Below are 19124 nucleotides of genomic sequence, written 5' to 3'. Positions count from 1 at the left end.
CCATTGGTTGAGGGCTATTATGATCCATTAGGTTCATGTTACCCATGACATTGTCTTCCATTTGTTCCAAGCTGGTTTATAAGTTTTTAGAGTCGAAGGCCGCCACCTGGAAGTAAGAAGTGCCCTTTCTTCCACCATTCAATTTGATGTTATTTCCACCCCACCCGAAATTATCCATAGTTAAAGGGACAGGTCCCGGGTCCTTGGAGGTGGACGGTTGTTCTCCATACCTACTAGTGTCGTATGTAGGTGAGGCATTGTATAAGGAGGTACTATCGCCCTTTTTCGTAAGTCCACTCCCAAAAAGCATTGTTCCCAGCTCGGTGCCACTAGTAAGTACTTCCCTTTTGCTGAGTTCAGGTGCGCTAGGACTCGTGAAAATATGTTTGGTGCGGGAAATATCCACGCCAGTCTGAAGTCCTACACTCGGCTGAAGGCGTCGTGAAACAGCGCGCCACTGTCTGTAACCTCTCGTGACACATACGTTGCAATGACATGTGCTGTTTCGCTTGCCAATAAATCCACCTCGGGAACACCCCATCTTTGAAACAGGGGGATGGTTGCGGTGTTGATGAGGTGCCATTCGGGAATGAGTTGTCTGCGGGAGAGATGATCTGCCACGCAGTTGTAATTTCTGCGGAACTATTGTGCAGTAAACGTGATGTTGGCTCGACTGGTAAATACTAGTATCTGTCAGCATAGGTTTGGGAGGGTGACAGATTTTGTGCCACCCTCGTTGCTGATGTATGCCACCACTGTTTTGTTGTCTGTCTGCAGAAGCAGATCTGATCCTATGATTGATTGTATCTGAGATTGAATTGCAAACATCTCCTTCCTGTTGGAATGCCATGCCATACTAACTGGTCTTGTTTCCACGTACCTGATAAGGGGTGTTCATTCAGTTGGGCTCCCTAGCCTGTGTCAGCCACGTCTGTCGTCAGGAAGTGATTGATGTGTGTCAACTCTGAGGAGCCTATCACCTGGAGCCACCACATGATGTCCTGTTAGGCCTGTGGTGGGATTGTCGTCTATTGGCAAGAATGGGACCTCGACAATTTTGATGACTGGAGCCTTGTAGCCGTCGGCAATGCAACCTTCCTCGTGGAGGTAGGATGCGAAGTTAAGTCACCCCAGAAGGGATTGAACATGTGCCTGCCTGAGGGACCAACTGCCTTTTTGTACCTGCGTTGTGTCAAATCTGAAGATCTTATCGCCTAGGGCCACCACATGATGTCCCGTTGGGGCTGTGGTGGGATTGTCATCAATTAGCGAGGATGGTACCTCGGCCATATTGATGACTGGAGCGTTGTAGCCGTCGGCAATACAACCTTCCTCGTGGAGGTAGGATGTGAAGTTGAATCGCCCCCGAAGGGATTGGGTATGTGCCTGCCTGAGGGACCAACTGCCTTTTTGTACCTGCGTTATGTCAACTCTGAGGATCCTATCGCCTAGAGCCACCACATGATGTCCTGTTGGGCCTGTGGTGGGATTGTCATCAATTGGCGAGGATGGGACCTCGGCCATATTGATGACTGGAGCGTTGTAGCCGTCGGCAATGCAACCTTCCTCGTGGAGGTAGGATGTGAAGTTGAGTCGCCCCAAAAGGGATTGGATATGTGCCTGTCTGGGGGACCATCTGCCTTTTTGTACCTGCATTAGCAGATGGTGACGGAGTGCTACACACTTCTCCGGCGACAGAAACCTCCGCTTGTTGTGTGTGTCCTACGTGATATCCAGGGACCCTCATTGTTGGCTTGGGTTTAGACAGGATCTTTTAATATTTATTAACCACCCCAAAGACTATAGGAAGGTTATCCTGTATTCCACCTGAACCGAGACTGTTTCTCGGATTTGTTGGCTACTAATAAGTCGTCTAGGTAAGTGAATATTCTCAGCCATTCTTTCGTACGCGTCCGGCGACCTAATTGGTCAGGGATGCCAACATAATCGGAGTGGCTCAGCACGAACGGGAGACACGTGAATTGTAGGAGCTCTCCTTGGTAGGCTAGTCGAACGAATCGACGATGTTGAGAAGCTATGGGTACCTAGAGGTACGCCTGGCTTAGATCTATTATTACTAGCCAGTCTTCTGTTTGCAAGACGGCTGGGACCTCGTAATGGTGAATTAGTTTGAATGGCTTTGGCTGTAGGAACGCATGCAAACGCTTTCGGTTGAAAACAGGGCATAGGGTCCCGTCTTCTTTCTTGATCAGAAACAGGGTTGAGAGAAAACTGGAGGTTGGACCCGCTTCTTCTAGAACCCCTGAATTCTTTAACCCCTCGATCTCGAGAGTGACCTCTGCTGATTGTTGCGTTTGAAATTCTTTCCGTAAAAGTAAAGAAAAACTTTCGCGGGCTACGGCTATTATTTTTACCAATGTTGGGGAGGGGGTACACTACGCTACCCAGACTCCCCGAAAGTCTCTTAGGCGGACCCCAATGTTGTTGGTCGTCCAGATGCAGTCCTCCGCTTAGAGTACGGATCCCTGGTGGAGCCCGTACCTCCGATGGAAAACTTCCTTCCCACAGGACGTCGCCCCTTGGGAGTACCCCGGCCATAATGTGAGTTCGAGGGCCTTCCGAGACTCTCAGCTCGGAGGAATCCTTGATAGTGTCTCCCGAGTGAAGGTATCCTTCCGGTAAGGATCTGAGTCATGTTCTCGCAAATTTTATTATGCGTTGTCCCCAAAACCCTCTTTGATTTTTTGGTACAGGCTCATCGCTGCTATGATGTTTTGAGGATTGATTGCCCAGTCCACTAACCCTTGCATATCCTTTCAGAAGCTGTCCCGTTGGGAAAACATTGCATTCTGGAGGGTCGCGATGATCCTCTCCGTCAGATGGTTAGCTGATGACGAGTGGTCGCACCGACGCAACTTGTCATTTAGACCTAACTCTACGGCCGTAGGGGCCGCCAAGAATTGTTTTTTGGGCGTTGTGTCACTCCTTGCCGGTCCTCTTGCTGAAATAAGGTACGTAGCGAGGATACTTCAAACATCAGCATCTTAATCGATGCTCGTACGTTGAACTTTTCTTCCTGTAGCAGTTCTGTTTCGCCGTTTGGTGTCCGTTGCTTTTAGAATATCCTCCTCGTGATCATTCAGATGTTGCGTTATAATCACTGATCACTTAACGTTCACTTAACTATCACTTAACGTTCATCCAAGATATTTTTTTTTGATACCTAGTTAGAATGAACTGTCAAACGCAACATGTAAACAATAAGAAAGCCAATTCCAGAATGTGTAGAAGACAAAGGGGTCCCAAACTCCATACATAAAAATGGACGCGCGGGTATGACCAGTAAATAAAAACGGAGGAATGACCAACGAAAAGAAAAAGGAAAATAAATTAGTAGAATATAACCTCACGCGGAGAAGAAAGAGCAAACCCTCTCTCAAGGACTTCAAAGTCAAATTCGAATAATAAATGAATTAGTATCCTGCAGGCAGGGGGATCTAACGGGGTAGTGCATGCGTACCGCACGACACTGTATCCTGATAGTGTCGCATAGCCTCTCCTACTCAATTCCTATCTCTACCTCCACGTGGTGAACCCTGGAAACCTGAGAAACTACACCTAAGATCAGGTAGTCAATCCTGGTGGAAGGTGTAGTGAGGGCTAACGGAGAAGGAAGAAATGGCCCTCCGAAAAGGGCGTTGGGCGTGGGGCTTACAACCTCATTCCGTAAAAAACACATTGTTACGAAATCACAACAACAGCCTCGGAAAGCGGACACTAAACTCAGACGATTCGACAACGGCGACACTCGATTTGGAACATGGAATACATTATCACTATATCGACCAGGAGCACTTAACTCCTTACAGAACAACTTATAAAATACCAATGTGATATTACGGCCCTGAGATGCGATGGATAGGTCGACGAGTGATGGAGAAACGAGACTGCACTATACTCTATAGCTGCCATGATAGTGAACATCACTTTGGGACTGGATTCATCGTAAGCAAACGAGTGAAACATTTAATTATTGGGTTCGAACCAGTCAACTCAAGCATCATGCGACTGCAAATTAAAGAAAGTTTCTTCAATTACTCATTTATAAGCGTACATGCCCCTACAGAGGATAAGTCGGATGAGGAAAAAGAGGACTTCTACGATGCATTAGAAAGCACGTAGGTACAACAGTTGCCCAAATTACGATGTGAAAATAATACTCGGTGACCTAAATGCCAAAATAGGACGGGAGATCTACACTGCCATTGTCGGAAAACATACCTAGCCTTCATAATGAAAGTAATGATAATGTTACCCGACTAACTGTATAGCGTCACTAAATATGGTTATTGGTAGCTAGGTAGGTAGGTGGATATACGTCATGCAAAATTGTCATTTTTGCTTATTTTTGATAAAAACAACAAAACTTTCACAAATATATCAAATCTATGGTTTTGTAGTATTTTTCTATGCTCTCTTTTATCTATAGCTGAATAGCTCTCTTCTTGTTGTCTATCGTCTATGGTACTTGCTATGACAGTGTGACAGCAGAGAAACATTGATTGACAGGAAAACATGTCATTAATATACTTCGATGACGATCCTTGGTAACTTAATTATTGTCTGGAAATAACTAACAGACGTCACAAATTTAATAAACCAATACATAATCTATTCACTTTAAATATCTCGCAATCAAATGGTATTACAAGATAACGATTTTCCACTTTCCACCCACCTTTATACTCGTATTTCTTTCAGGATCCCCGCGGTTGATGCCTGCGAAAGGCTCTGCAGGGAGATTCAATCCCAGCTCATTAAATTTTGCAATGAACCGCGAAGTTCAGCTCTATATGGGTCGATATCAGCTGATATTCGACAACGACTGAAGCAATACAAAACTGAGATTTCAAACCTGAAACAATTTTTGGAGAAATCGCCAAGGGATCAAACTATGTAAGTTGATTATTCGTTGTATATAGTAGAACAATAATATTGTAATATGGTACAGCAACGTTGAAAACCTTCTCTTTATATCCTACTAACCCTCGATACATTAAATTGAAACTGAAAAATGTTACAAAGGCTTATAATTAGATTAGCTGTAAATAGAGCTGGAGATTTCTCGACTTATTTCATTCCTCGAGATTCGAAAATTCTCGAATTCAAGATGAATCAAGTTTTCTTGAGAATTCCAAATTTCGTTTATTGATTTCTTGAGAAATCAATAACATACCTAGTACCTTTTACAGAGTACCTCTCGCCGACACGTTTTAATTTTTTTCTCTTGGCCGAAAGCCCAACAAAATTTTTGATTGTGAAATTTGAGAAATTCCGTTCACAGTCAAAGTCGAGATCTTTTTTTATTTTGTTTTTCCGGCCAAACTTTACTGACAAATTTATGAAATTCTGTTCAGAATCAAAATTAAGGGTTTTTTTAGGGTTTAAATAAAATTTAAAAACAAACCAGTATTACCTTCTACCTGCAAATTGTATTCTTAGTTCAATGAAAACAAATAAGTGTGACAGACAAAGTTTAGTGTGCACTATTTATGTCGAATCTTAACAGCCTACCTCCACCCCTTGACACTGCTATGCTGCCACACCTCATCATCACCATCAGTCTGAATTTATCCACTGCTGGATGAAGGCCTCTCCAAGCTGATTCCACTCTCGGTCCTGTGCGTTGCATTGCCATGTACTTCTGTAGGACTTAACTACTTCATCGATACAGCAGCCTCTAGGTCTACCTTGCGGACGTTTTGTTCCTCTTGGGTACCACTGGATGACTAGATTTGTCCAGCGATTGTCCTTTCTTCAAGCTGTGTCTAGACCATTTCCATTTGAGGTTTTTAGCGAACCGCTTTTTATCCTGCATTATGCCCAACTTCAACGTTATATGCAAACTTTAAATTTAAAATTGTTTGTCCACACTTGAGTTCCTTACGAATTTGTACGTTTTGTTAAAATAAGTAACTTAAAAAAAATGTAATCATTAATTTAAAGGTGTTTGATCATGCTCTTCTACTTTGCCAAGCGTCATTGGCGAAAACTGTAAGAGTCACGTGAATTGCTCCGCAAGAATAAATACAAAGACACCGACACTCGTATGCGGGTTTCCGGTCTGCCCGTCGAGCTGGTGACCAAGTTAAAATACTTAGGTGCCATAGTTGCCGACGATTGTGGTATTTACAGTGAACTTTGAATCACTATGGGGTATGGCGGGGACTGTATTCTGTGAAAAGCAAATGCCGTTTGTTCAACTTGTGCATACTACCTATGCTCCTATATAGCTGTGAGATGTGGCAGCTTACAAAGCTCTCGGCTTTTGAGCTTTGAGGATCAATGTCTCTTCCGAATCTTAGGGGTACACCGGTACGAGCGTTCATGAGCGGACACGGCGGCCCTCGGTGGTTGAGGTAATCACGGAGAGACGCTTCACGTGACTGGGACATGTGTTCTGGATGCCGCCAGAGAGTGGGACACTTCATACCATTGTTGCACGGCTACGAGGGTTCCATCGCCTTGACCGGCCCTCCCTCACCCTGCAGCGATGCTACAAAAGCGAACTACGTGCTGCAGGTCTGATATGGCGGAAGGCGCGAGAGTTGGCGATAGACCGAGGAAAGTGGTGCAAACTTGTGCTTGCCATATGTTCCAACACTAGTACGTGACAGGGTGAAGTAGTAGTAGTAGTATGAAAAATAGTGTCTCGAAAACCTGCGATTATTTGTGTTTCCATTTAACTGTAACCACATCTCAAACATCAACATAATTTTATTTTGCATATTGCTACAAATGCTAATTTATTTGCTACCTCGATAATCAGACGTACTCTGTTGACGGATGCCAAGATCCCCTACATCCCAAATTATTTACAATCATCTAGCATTATTAATTATTGATTTTGCAGAACTGATGCCGAGAGTGAGAAGAGATACCGCCAGATTGAAACTTTACAGTCCCGTTACTTGCAATTGGAAAGCCAATTCAACACTGGCATTCAGACCTCTACCACGAGAGGGGGTAATGCATTTAATACAAGTCGTGACCAGGAAGAATTGTTTGGCATTGATATTGGCGGAAATCGGCGAGGTTTGTCTAAGAATACTAGTTAATTAAATTTTTACCTGAATAATTGCATGCACAGACGGATTCACAAGCATATTATGCAAGACATTGCAATATCGAAGAAAATATATTATCACTATGACAATGTAAAATAATAATTGAGTTCTATAGTTTTAAAAGTTGTTAATTGACAATTTTATAGCTTCGAGAAAAAGTGAGAGAATCGCTCTGGTTACTATGTAATCAATATAACAAAGAATTTTGATGTTGTAATTGAAAGGCAGATCACTAAAACTATTTTAAAATATAAATATGCCATCTAAAATTATTTCAAAACCTTAAAATTGGGTGTTTAACCTTTTCTATGCCTCATGATATTACTATGGCAGTACCTGATAGGCTGCAGATTTTTAACAACACACATTGAATGTTGAGCGAAGTTCTTACTAAAATAGCTGTAATATCGATAATTTGTGGCTTTGCATTTCATAATTATTCAAACAGATGTCACTGTTTGTTTAATTTTTTTGATTATGCAAATCAATCGACAGTGGCTAGTAACTTGAGTTTAACGTCAGACGACATAACTTGCGAAATTTGCATGTGTGGCTTGTCGATCACGCGAGTTATCTCACTCATAAAGTGAGATAACTCACTGAAGGCATCATAGAAAGGTTAAAACATACAATTCAAAAGTAATTGTTCGAATGTCACACATGAATGTTCTGAGAAAATTTAGGTCACGTAGCAAATGACTTGTAATTGTAGTTGGTTAGGGTAGAGTTTTGTTTCAAACTAGGCAGAGTTACAGGGCAGGGTTTAGCATAGGGTTAAATGGTCTATGGCCCAGGTTCTCAAAATTAGTATGGGCCCCGAGGTCCAAAAAATAAAATTTGACAATCAGCTACCACCTTGCGAATGAAATTGCAGGATTCAAAAGCTCGACGAAAGTAGGTAGCTACTTAACTGTCAATAAAATATACTATTATTGACAGCAATTGAAAAAAAAAATTGTGAATTACATTGGTAGTATCAAGTTAAGGTAGCGTTAAGTTGGTATTGATTATCTTTGAATCCAATGTGGTAACCAATTCGTAATAAATGAAGGTTTTCGATTGCATATTTTGTTCAAATTATTATGATTTATTTTAATATTCAACCATTATCATTTTCTACAAACAGTTTACCATATTGCATTTGAAGTATGACCAATAACTGGCACTGCCATCTGAAGGTCACAGTTTCGTGTCACGGTCTGACTATAGTGGGCCTGGCCCTAAACCCACCAGACCCTCAGACATTATGAGACGCAAAAATCACAAATTTCGCACACATCGGCCAAAATATTCCGTTACATGTAAATTGTACGTAAAACATTTCACCGTGGCACAGTTCGCTGTGAGCTTTCTTATCGGAAAAAAATATACGGTCTCCAATTATATTAGATTCAATATGAACATTAATTCAATTTTCATAGCTGATTTTGGCAAAATTCATGAATTCAAAAATGAAAACCTAACCTATCCTAACAAATAATCCAGTTTATCACCTATTTTCAAAAATTGTTTGCTGCTGACTTCCTGTAAAGTGTAAACCAACAAGAACTGTGTTTTATTTAGACATGAATTTTATGTCAGTACTATACGACCCAAAGAGGTTGTACGGTACATAATATATGGCCATATATTTCCCATACAACATTTCACGGTGAAGTGTAATACGGCGAACTGCATGTGTACAAGTTTCCGAACACAATTTTGTTTACTATGGGTTACAAAAAATTCTCCCAAAAATTGGATTAATGAACAAAATACTCAATTAAAAAAATATTTACTTATTATTCACATAAATATACAAATCTTTTGAAAGAATCATATTTAATTTTATTCATAAGATGTTTGTTGTGAAAAATAGTGTATCGAAACTCTGCAATGTTTTGTATTTCACTCAAGTTTCACAATGAATCCTCATCAATAGGCACTGCGAACCACTATCGCATTAGCTGCCTCCAGGCTACATCTACCTTCCGCCGCATTCGCTGCAAGTCAATTCTACTGCCTTAGCTACAAGAAAGGACTCATACACGGTACAACCATCTCAGGTTAGGTCTCCCGAGCCTCTTTTCCCTCCCGTTATATTGTAGAGGACACTCTTGGTTGAATTTCTCATACTTGAGAAATGGCCTGCAAGATGGAGTCACCCATTTTTACAATATGACGACAGAGGTATCACTATGGTTTTATAGATTTTTTTAATGTAGTTATTATTTGCAGCAAACAATGCGCCCAGGACTGTGACTTGGGGCACCGGTTCTGATGATGAAGACCTCATCGATTCAGAAAATCCTGCGCCGTCCACGCAACAGATGAAACAGACTCGCACTGAAATGATTAGAGGTGATTATTTTCTAAAATATTATTCAGTTATGATAATTAAATACTAAATATATTATGGTTAATAGAAAAAATATGTACTAATTCAATATGCAGATATAATTAATTTTTTGTGCTTTTTCCACAACTAAATTTGTAACACCAAGACCACCGGTTTCATCCTAATCAACAGTTTCAATTGGTAACAAATAATTTTAAAACACACCAGTGGCGGTGACTCCATACTAGATGATTATTTAAAGCATACCTTCTAAGAAAAATAGACTAAAGATATTATAGTGTTAAAAAATAAATAGACCCATCTGTTGTCAGAATCTTCACGTATGAAATTAGTGCTTGGCCAGAGAGAACGCGCGGGCAGCGGCGCGTGAAACTGAAACCTATAACTGTGTGTGAAATGCCCAAAAAATTGACTGTCTACGAACATTTTACACACGGTTATAAGTTTGAGTTGTGCACGACCCGCCGCCAGCTCGACCACTGTGTTCAAGCACTTACAATTCGTATCAAAGGTAAAAAATATGGGACAGTGTTGTGGGAAACACTATGAATCTTCGATCATAGTGTATATTTAAGTTATCATCATAGTTTGTTTAAGTACTTACCTTAGAACCTATGTTACTTTGTAAGAAATCTAGTTGCTAAGTATGTCTTTTAATCATTGTTGAGGGCACGTCCCGAGGTCAGTAAACTCGGGTGAGTAAACCGCCTCGACTATGATTTCATAATAACACATAATATTTTTTCTGCTAAATTAACTATTTGTAATAATTTGGAATGCGAACATAATAATATACGAATCATTGTTATCATAAGGAACATGTCTCGATCGTTGGAGAATGCAGTTCTTGCAACTTTGTATAATAAAATGTATTATTAATTATTTTATAACGTGATTTTCGCAATGCAAAAAGAGTCATTTTCCATGAACTGCTTATCAGGGCATAAACTCTGCATAGGTCATGCAGTAAACAATGACATGCATCTCCAGGTCGTTCGCCCCAAGCTAACGTAGCATTTCCTTTGTCTCAAATCCGTATAAAAACCCGGGGAGCGAAAGACCTGGACACACAAGTAGTCAAATCATTCTATCAACCAGTCGAACCCATGATCTAACGATTAGTAATTTTCTCACGACGCATCTTCGTAATATTAACTGTCAAACTCATTTAACTATCATTGTAACTCTCTGTAATAAATTGTATCATTTATCGTTGAGGGAAATATACTGGGTATTACTTTAATCACGCAGAATCCTTCTATATATTGGAGTCAACCGACCTACCCCATCATCATTCCTCTTACGATAGTGTCATCTGTCTTCAATTATTGTATTGATTCGATTACTTTGTCAGGAATTCAGATTTATTTTGTATGACTAGTCACATGACCTCAGCCCCGTCTATAGAAATGTATGCAATACGGTAGGCTCGAAAGGCAAGGCCTAAAACCTTTGCGCATAATATTATTTTTTATGACTGCAGTCGAAAATAATTAATAATAAGATAATTTACAATATTAATTTCTATGGCATTCAATCACATATAATTAATGTGATACTTATATTGTTATTAAAAATAAATAATTTAAACTCATCGCTCAATTTTATATTGACAGTGTGCTATTGAAATTTCATAAATTCTATAAATAATAAGAAATAATAATATTTTCTTAATTAATGTATGTATGTAGGTCCATTTTATTTTCACATATTCTACACATATTATTTAAAGAATGCACGATCTTAAGTTTTATTCGACTTAGATAATTTTTGACGGACAAAGTAATCACGTAAGTCTACGACTTAATGTATCTATATGTAGTGGAAATACTTAACTGTCAATATGTGTGAATGGAAATTAGGCTGGGCTGATATGTTTATCGTGTATGGTTGCTATTGCAGGCTTTGTTAACACTGCGCCTGTTGTGTCACCTTGTCTTGCCTTGGCGCCCGTTCCACTGTCTATTATTTCCTCACGTTTATAATACCCAGGTTCTCAATTGTATAATACTATAACTTCTTGAGAAATAATGAAAGCTGTACGATGTATTAGGTAGATTTATTCGTCTGTCCCTGTTGTTGAGCATTTGTGGTTGTTGATTGAAGTTCATGTGGTTTATTTAAAGTTTACAATGACAATTAATACAACAAGTATGGTGTAATTCGTACAGTGAGTCTGATCAACCAATCAACTAGCTTGCTTGACTCTGATAGCAACTGAACACAGTATATCCATTTTCAAAGGTCAAGCAAGAACTGAACTGCACTGAACTAGATGAGCTAAATATTAGACTGAGTTGAACTCAGTGATAATTGAAGGTCAAACAGTCCTTTTATAGCTGAACCGGCGACTCTGACTCCTGCATAATAACATTGCTGAGCTTTGTGGTGGGGGCCTCCTGTGTGTGAGAAAGTATCCGGATTCCCACGTGCAGAATTGTTTAAACAAAAAAATCAGTGATGAGAATAAAATTGTTTGTACATTTATTTTTTTAGAGCAAGATCAGGGGCTTGATCAACTGTCCAAAATAATATCACGGCAAAAGGATATTGCGGAAAATATTGGGAATGAAGTGTCTCTACAGAATGGTTCGTTTGTGTAATTTTTTTTTTAAATCAAAATTAATTTACCAAGTCACTGGTTATACAAAACGGTAGACTATTACAATAGCATACTTACTGACAAGTTTTCAGTGCTATGCACTGTACATAGAGACTCGATTATCCCTTGATTATTCAGACCTCGATTACTCAGATTGTAAAAAACAAATAATTTGCTGCGGAACACAAAAAAAATGTGTTGTGCCATCACCAAAAGACAGTGGCGAAGGGTGGAGGTAGGCTGTTAAGATCCGCCATAAATTGTGCACATTAAACTTTTTCAGACATACATATTTGTTTTCATTGAAATAAGACTACAATTTACAGATAGTGTTGGTTAGTTTTTAAAATTCAATTAAACCCTGAAAAATCAAGCCATAATAGATAATAGTCAAAAAATACATGTCAATCTATAAAATATCTAAATTTATGCAATTAAATCATACATAACTTTGAATATTTTATAGACAGAATAATATTTTTTATTTATTATAGTTTGGTTTAGGCAGGGCTTAATGAATTAAGAAAATGAACCAACAATATGTGTAATATGTATTTTTAATCCAACAAAAACAAATAACTATGAATGAAAAAGTGTGCACAATTTTGTCGTATCGCCCAAATTAGACCAAAACTATTATGGTTTCGTTTAGGTAGGGTTTAATTGAGTTTTAAAAACTAACTAACAGCATCTGTAAATTATAGTCTTAGTTCAATAAAAACAAATACATATGACTAACAAAGTGTAGTGTGCACTATTTATAGCAAATCTTAACAGCCTACCTCCACCCTTCGCCACTGCCAAAAGACTAGTTGGATGTAATCAATGCCTTGAAAATAGGAGATTCAGGATGTTTCTTGTCAAAATAAATGTCCTGAAATTTTGACATCTTGTCCTGTATGATTTCGGATATAAAAAAACATAGTGAATAGTTTGAAAAAATCAGAAACACATAATATTAAAAAAACTTCTAGAAAAAAAGTTGAACCGAGTGGAATTCAAACTCACCTATTTCACTTTTCGGGTGATTGCTTTCATCTCTAAGCTAACAAACCTTATGTATATTCAGCATGGCCCAAAGGGGGGGCTGACAGGGCTCAAGCCTGGGAGCCCTGGCTTAGGGGGGACCTACCGTGGGCAGTTAAGTAAGATATACATACACCACAAATTTGCTTTAATAGTAAAAAAGTCGCCTATAATAGTAAAAAAGGCGCGCTATTATAATATATATAATGTGATATGAAGATTGATATAGTTAAATGATATTATTTTCATGTGTGGAATTTTATTTTATAATTATTTTTAGTGTTTCCTGACTATAAAAATGGCTATTTATCCAATATTTCGATATGTTACTTGGCCACCACAAAGGGGGTCACGATTAATGCTTCATGATATGATGCGGAGTGTCGACAACTCAATAAATCAACAGGATTTATTTAAAAATACAAAAATCGCTAAAAATACGTGAAACACCCCTTAATTTGACCTCAAAGAACCCTGCGGCTCCGCAAAATACCATTTGGGGAACACTAATGTAAAAAATCACCCTGATATTCACCTTAATGATGGGTAGAGGGGTCAAACATCCTGGTCTGCGGGCCCGCTTCCGGATGTGGGGGCCATGTTATTCAGTATTGAATAAATAAAATATAATTTTATTATTACTAACTACAAGAAGGCTGATAATCAAATTTGATTAGCATCAGATGTCTATTACGATTAAGTTAGTAACGTCATTTACCTTGATTATAAAGCAGATTGCCTCCTGATTGGTGGAATTTGAAGTCCTCGGATTAAACGTAAATATAATAAATAATTTGCATGAATCATAGACAGATTGATAGTTTAGAGGCGAAAGTACTCACCCGGAAAGTGCAATAATATGTGAGTTCGAATCCCACTCAGTCCCTTTTATTTTCTTGAATTTCTAATTATAAGTTATGATTTCAATGTGTCAATATCATGTTTTTAAGGCATATATTCATTATTTTTCAGAAATAATTGATGACATAGCTGACCACGTAGATCAAGCCGATAGTCGGATTCAGAATGAAACCACTAACATCAGAGTTATAGACAATAAAGATTCCACCTGCCGTAAGTCATATACATCGATCGTCCAGTTCATTAGTCAGACATCTCCAAATAACTTGTTTTGAGATAATGGCAAAAGCAATATTCTAATGGTCACCAAAAATCAAATATTATTGATTTATGCCTGAATTTATCAACAGTTGCTTAAAGATTAGGTACTTATTAAAAAATATTAATATTTCGGAATAGAAGTGAAGTTATGGGGTATTTTATGAGTTATCTAACTAATGAACCAGGCGTAGACTGGAAATAATTCTGAGTTCTTTCAATGATTTTGATTTGTACTAGTAATGAACCAGACATTTGTAGTTTACATGAATTTTGTTTAGAGATATTAACTGAATGATTGTGGTTATTTTAGTACAATTTAAAAACATTTTATTTAAAAAATATTCATTTATTAGCAATCGTCCTCTTTTTGTATTGCAGTGGCAAAAAGTGGAGGTAGGCTGTTAAGATCCACTATAACTAGTGCACATTAAACTTTGTTAGTCAGACGAATTTGTTTTTATTGAACTAAGACTACAATTATTTACAGATGGTATTGGTTAGTTTTTAAAATTCAATTCAACACTGCGAAACCAAGCCATAATAGATAATAGTCAAAAAATACTCGTCTGTATAAAATATCTAAAATTATGCAATTAACTGTATGGCTGCCAATGACGTCTTAAGACGCGAACTTTTCCGTGAACGGAACGCCGCTCATACAAAAATGAAGTCTTTGGACGTCCCGCTTTAAACATACAAATATGTTGAACACACAACGACATATATTGGAAATGTCGTCACATACTTAGAATTGAAACAGAATTCGTTTTTACCACTTGAAACGTAAATTGATTTTATTTTTTTTATTTTTGCAATAAAATTCGCGGCGTGCGAGGTAACGCCATACATACACCTACCGGCAGTAAAAAGGTTAAATCGTACATAGCTTTGGATATTTTCTATATAGAATAATATTTTGTATCTATTATAGTTTGGTTAGGCAGGGCTTAATGAATTTAAAAAAAAATAACTAACAATATTATGTGTAATACATATTATTGTTAATAATAACAGAAACAAATAAGTATTAATATAAAAGTGTCCACAAGTTTGTCGTATCGCCTAAAGTCTACCGAAACTATTATGGTTTGGTTTAGCCAGGGTTTAATTGATTTTTAAAAACAAATCAATAATAATAGGATAGATTTCGATGTCAGTATGTGTCCTATTTTAAAATTAGTTGGTTAGACAGAATAATTAGGTAGGCACTGACGAGATATACGAGATAGCTCGTCTCTGGCAGTGCTCCGGTTAAATACCACTTAAAACGACACTGCACATATTTTGCCCATAGTGCAAGCTTACAATGATCTCGAGTGTGCTCACATGACGTGATGGCAGTAGTGAAGGGTGGAGGTAGGCTGTTAAGATCCGAAACTTTGTAGTCATACGTAACAAGACTACAATTTACAGATGGTATTGGTTAGTTTTTAAAAATCAATTAAACCCTGCCTAAGCCAACCATAATAGTTTTGGTATATTTTGGGTTATAGGACAAAATTGTGCACACTTTTTTATTCATACTAATTTGTTTTCATTGGATTAAGAATACGTATTACTCATATTGTTGGTTCATTTTTTTATATTTATTAAGCCCTGCCTGAACCAAGCTATAATAGATAAAAAAATATTATTCTACCTATAAAATATTCAAAGTTATGTAATATTTAATTGCATAATTTTAGATATTTTATAGATAGACGAGTATTTTTTGACTATTATCTATTATGGCTTGGTTTTTGCAGGCTTTAATTGAATTTTAAAAACTAACCAACACCATCTGTAAATTGTAGACGTATTTCAATAAAAACAAATACGTGTGACTGACAAAGTTTAGTGGGCACCATTTATGGCGGGTCGTAAAAACATACCTCCACCCTTCGCCACTGCGTGATGGTAATGTGTTTTTAGCTTTACTTAAAGTACCCTTTTCCATAGATGACGTGTTAGTGATGCATAACCCGCCATGTCATCTTTGTCTGTTTCAGGTTACTGGAGTATCATCATAATACTGTTTGTTGCAATAATAATCATCGCTATTTTGCCTTGAACATTTAACTTAAAACTAAGTGATATCTAGCGTAATATGTATATAAATATAAGATATAGGATGGAAATAGATTTATTTTATAATATAATATCATCCACTTAATATTGGGACAGTGTTTTATTGCCCAATTTTGAAGTATTTTTATCCAAATATTACATTGTAATTATTTTATACTTAATGATTGCTGAAAATATAGAAAGATAAATAATCAATACTTGAGTTATTTTTTTATGACTGTGGCAAATATCACCTTATTTACAGAGTGGCGCACAGGGAACTCAGAAATAATGGGAACTGAAATACTTAACGGGTGTGGAGAAACAGGGTACCGATCTCGAGTGTGGAAGAATATGGGATAAACTTAAACACGTGAAAATAATACGCTTGTCTTTAGTTCTAACAACTGATCTTGTTTTACACACTGACGCTCATTCAATATTGATGTATTTGAAAGTTGCAACAATGTGTATGTAGTTTATTTTCGTAGGACACTCGCACATTCAGAATCCTGCGTCAAAATGTAGTGTATTGAGGAAAAGCCTGTCGGAATTCAATTTATTAATCTGTTCTGTTGTTGATAAGTCGATAATTTAGGTATTTAGAGTTAACAATGGATTATGTGTTAATACCGGGAAGAGGGACTCACATGTATGTAGGCTAGTCGGATTCTTCATCAGCATTACTTCGGTTGGAGGTTATGTGTGACATCATGGCAGATAGGGTAAATTACAACACAGAAACTTTTAATTTGACAGTTTCTCCGCGCGGAGATGTTTAATTACACTAAATTATACAAGTTTGGAATACAAGGGTTCAGCATGACTGAGATAAAGTAACGTTAAATTGACGGAGGTTACGCAATGCATGTCGTTGGCTAGCGGGCACACGGCATTCTACTGGATCACACTTCACTTTGCATTTTTTTTCACGTGGACGTGTTTACACATTGGCGGAATTGACGTCTAAGCACTTTGTCGGAGGCGCGATGTGTGTTTTAGGGTGGTTATAGGAATTAATATTAACACGTTATCGGTAAAAGGATTCACTAATTTATAATACGAAACAAGCGCGACCGGCATTTTTGCGTCGAGAGGATCCACGTGACCACGCCAAAGCGTGGCCCGAGGTCCCTTCTGTTTTCACCGGAGAATCTCCACTGCCGAACCATTATCTCAATCACAAATCTAAGGACTAGGCGCACATTCACGCTCGGAAGGCGCGTTATGCTAGAGGTGCGGGGTGGGTTACTTGTCGAAGGTTCGAACTGTAAATTTGGGCGCGAATAGGCCGGAGGCCCTTCTTAGAAATCATCGGTTTATAAGCGCATAGAAATGGGCTCGCCTCGTCTCACTCCGACAAAAATGCGTCCCGCGATAACACCATTTCGCACGGCAGGGAAGCCAAACCTTTGGTCGGGGCCCTCCTAGTGAGGACTTTGATTAGATTGTGGATTTGGAATTTGAAACTGTCGCGCACAAGGGTTTTTTTCCGTTTGATAACAGTGTCTATGTATAAATATTTATGCTAGAAGAAAAATTCAAGGACATCCGATTAAAGCACAAAGAAATTTATATTATGGCTGATTTTAGAGGGCATGTGAAACTTTCAAATAGCAGTTACTCCATAACATGATTTCGAGACATACCTACCAACTTTTGTCATATGATATTTTATACAGTTTAAATTGTAAATTATCAAAAAAATGTCTCAAATTGCAAGCTTCGTATTTTTCCGCTATGTCATCATCATGGAACAGATTAATAAGATAGAAATGTAAAAGCCATCACCATTGACCAATGTTTTGAAACAGGGCACTTTATGACATTATGACTTTATGAAGGTGAGGCCATAAATCCCAAATAAAATACAGTACGGCTATATCGAATACACGTTACATTTACGTGACGAACTTACATATTACATATTATGATACAGCCATAACCATGGCCCCCACTTCCTGAAGCAAGCCCTCAGGCTAGGATCTTTGGCGGGCCCTCTACCTATCGCAAATGTTAAAGGCAGTGTGACGCACTACATTAACGTTTTTCAAATTGTGTTTTTGGTCAAATTAAGGGTATTCAGTGTATTTCTAGCGATTTTTTGTATTTTTAATACATCTACTTTAATTATGGAGGTGTCGAGAATCGACACAATAATAAAAAATTACATCGCACAATCATATAATTTAAAATGTTAATGGTCATAAAGTATAATGATGTGTGTTTATCTCATTTATCTGGTCAACTCGCCACGCCGGGGCTCACCAGAGTCCGGGCCCCCAGGCTAAAGTCCTGTCAGCTCCCTGCTTGTAGGGGCCATGGCCGTAACTATAGAAGATAACAAATTCTTTACCATGTGATTAAGTTAATTCCATATTTTTCCACACTCAAGATCTGTAGCCTACAGTGCTCGAAATAGATTGGAGCGGACATGTTACGTTTCATAAAAGTTTCGAGATTATCGCTCCGTCTCGTGGAAAAAATAATTTAACTCTGAACTATGTAGGTACACCATATAACTAACATGGTTATTTGTACAAAATAAAATTAGGTAAATATTATTATTATTGGAAAATTATCGACCAATCCGGTTTGAAAAATTTTCCATTTCGAGTGCTGGTAGTCTGCTATACCGTAACCAGTATAGGAAGCCAGCTCTCATTATTTTTGTGTTCTCTTATCATCACCTTATTGGAAGATACCGTAATTGTGTAGCAGAGTGTTGCGAATTTCATCATCGATATATTATACACATTTATTACTGAAAGGATTTCATCTATTGTACTTATTAATGCACCAAGAAATAATCGTCATGAGTGGCAAAACTCACTACAGTAAAACACCGTTAATTCGAAATCGACTGGACAGAAAATCGAAAAAATATTCAGATTAAGTACGA

The 19124-nt window shown here is 38.0% G+C and overlaps 1 protein-coding gene across 1 annotated transcript; it reads left to right on the top strand.

The window, feature by feature from the left end:
* The first annotated feature begins 4494 nt into the window (after positions 1-4494).
* Syx8 (syntaxin 8) lies at positions 4495-16438 on the top strand. Its single transcript, XM_085959369.1, has 7 exons — positions 4495-4568; positions 4723-4917; positions 6875-7056; positions 9306-9428; positions 11923-12015; positions 14027-14128; positions 16165-16438. The coding sequence occupies exons 1-7, from the start codon at positions 4537-4539 to the stop codon at positions 16224-16226; spliced, it is 789 nt and encodes a 262-aa protein (XP_085815495.1). The 5' UTR covers positions 4495-4536; the 3' UTR covers positions 16227-16438.
* The last annotated feature ends 2686 nt before the right edge of the window (positions 16439-19124 follow it).

This window comes from Rhyacophila brunnea, unplaced genomic scaffold (genome assembly GCF_057557595.1).
Source record: "Rhyacophila brunnea isolate RB1 unplaced genomic scaffold, BYU_Rbru_1.0 scaffold_9, whole genome shotgun sequence".
Lineage (NCBI taxonomy): Eukaryota > Metazoa > Arthropoda > Insecta > Trichoptera > Rhyacophilidae > Rhyacophila > Rhyacophila brunnea.
Note: the sequence above shows the minus strand (reverse complement) of the source record. Positions and strands in the feature narration are given on the sequence as shown.

Coding starts and splice junctions, on each gene's coding strand:
- Syx8 (XM_085959369.1), top strand. CDS start 4,537: ATGTCATTAATATACTTCGATGACGATCCTTG. Junction 7,057..9,305: donor TATTGGCGGAAATCGGCGAG/GTTTGTCTAAGA, acceptor TATTATTTGCAG/CAAACAATGCGCCCAGGACT. Junction 14,129..16,164: donor CAATAAAGATTCCACCTGCC/GTAAGTCATATA, acceptor TGTCTGTTTCAG/GTTACTGGAGTATCATCATA.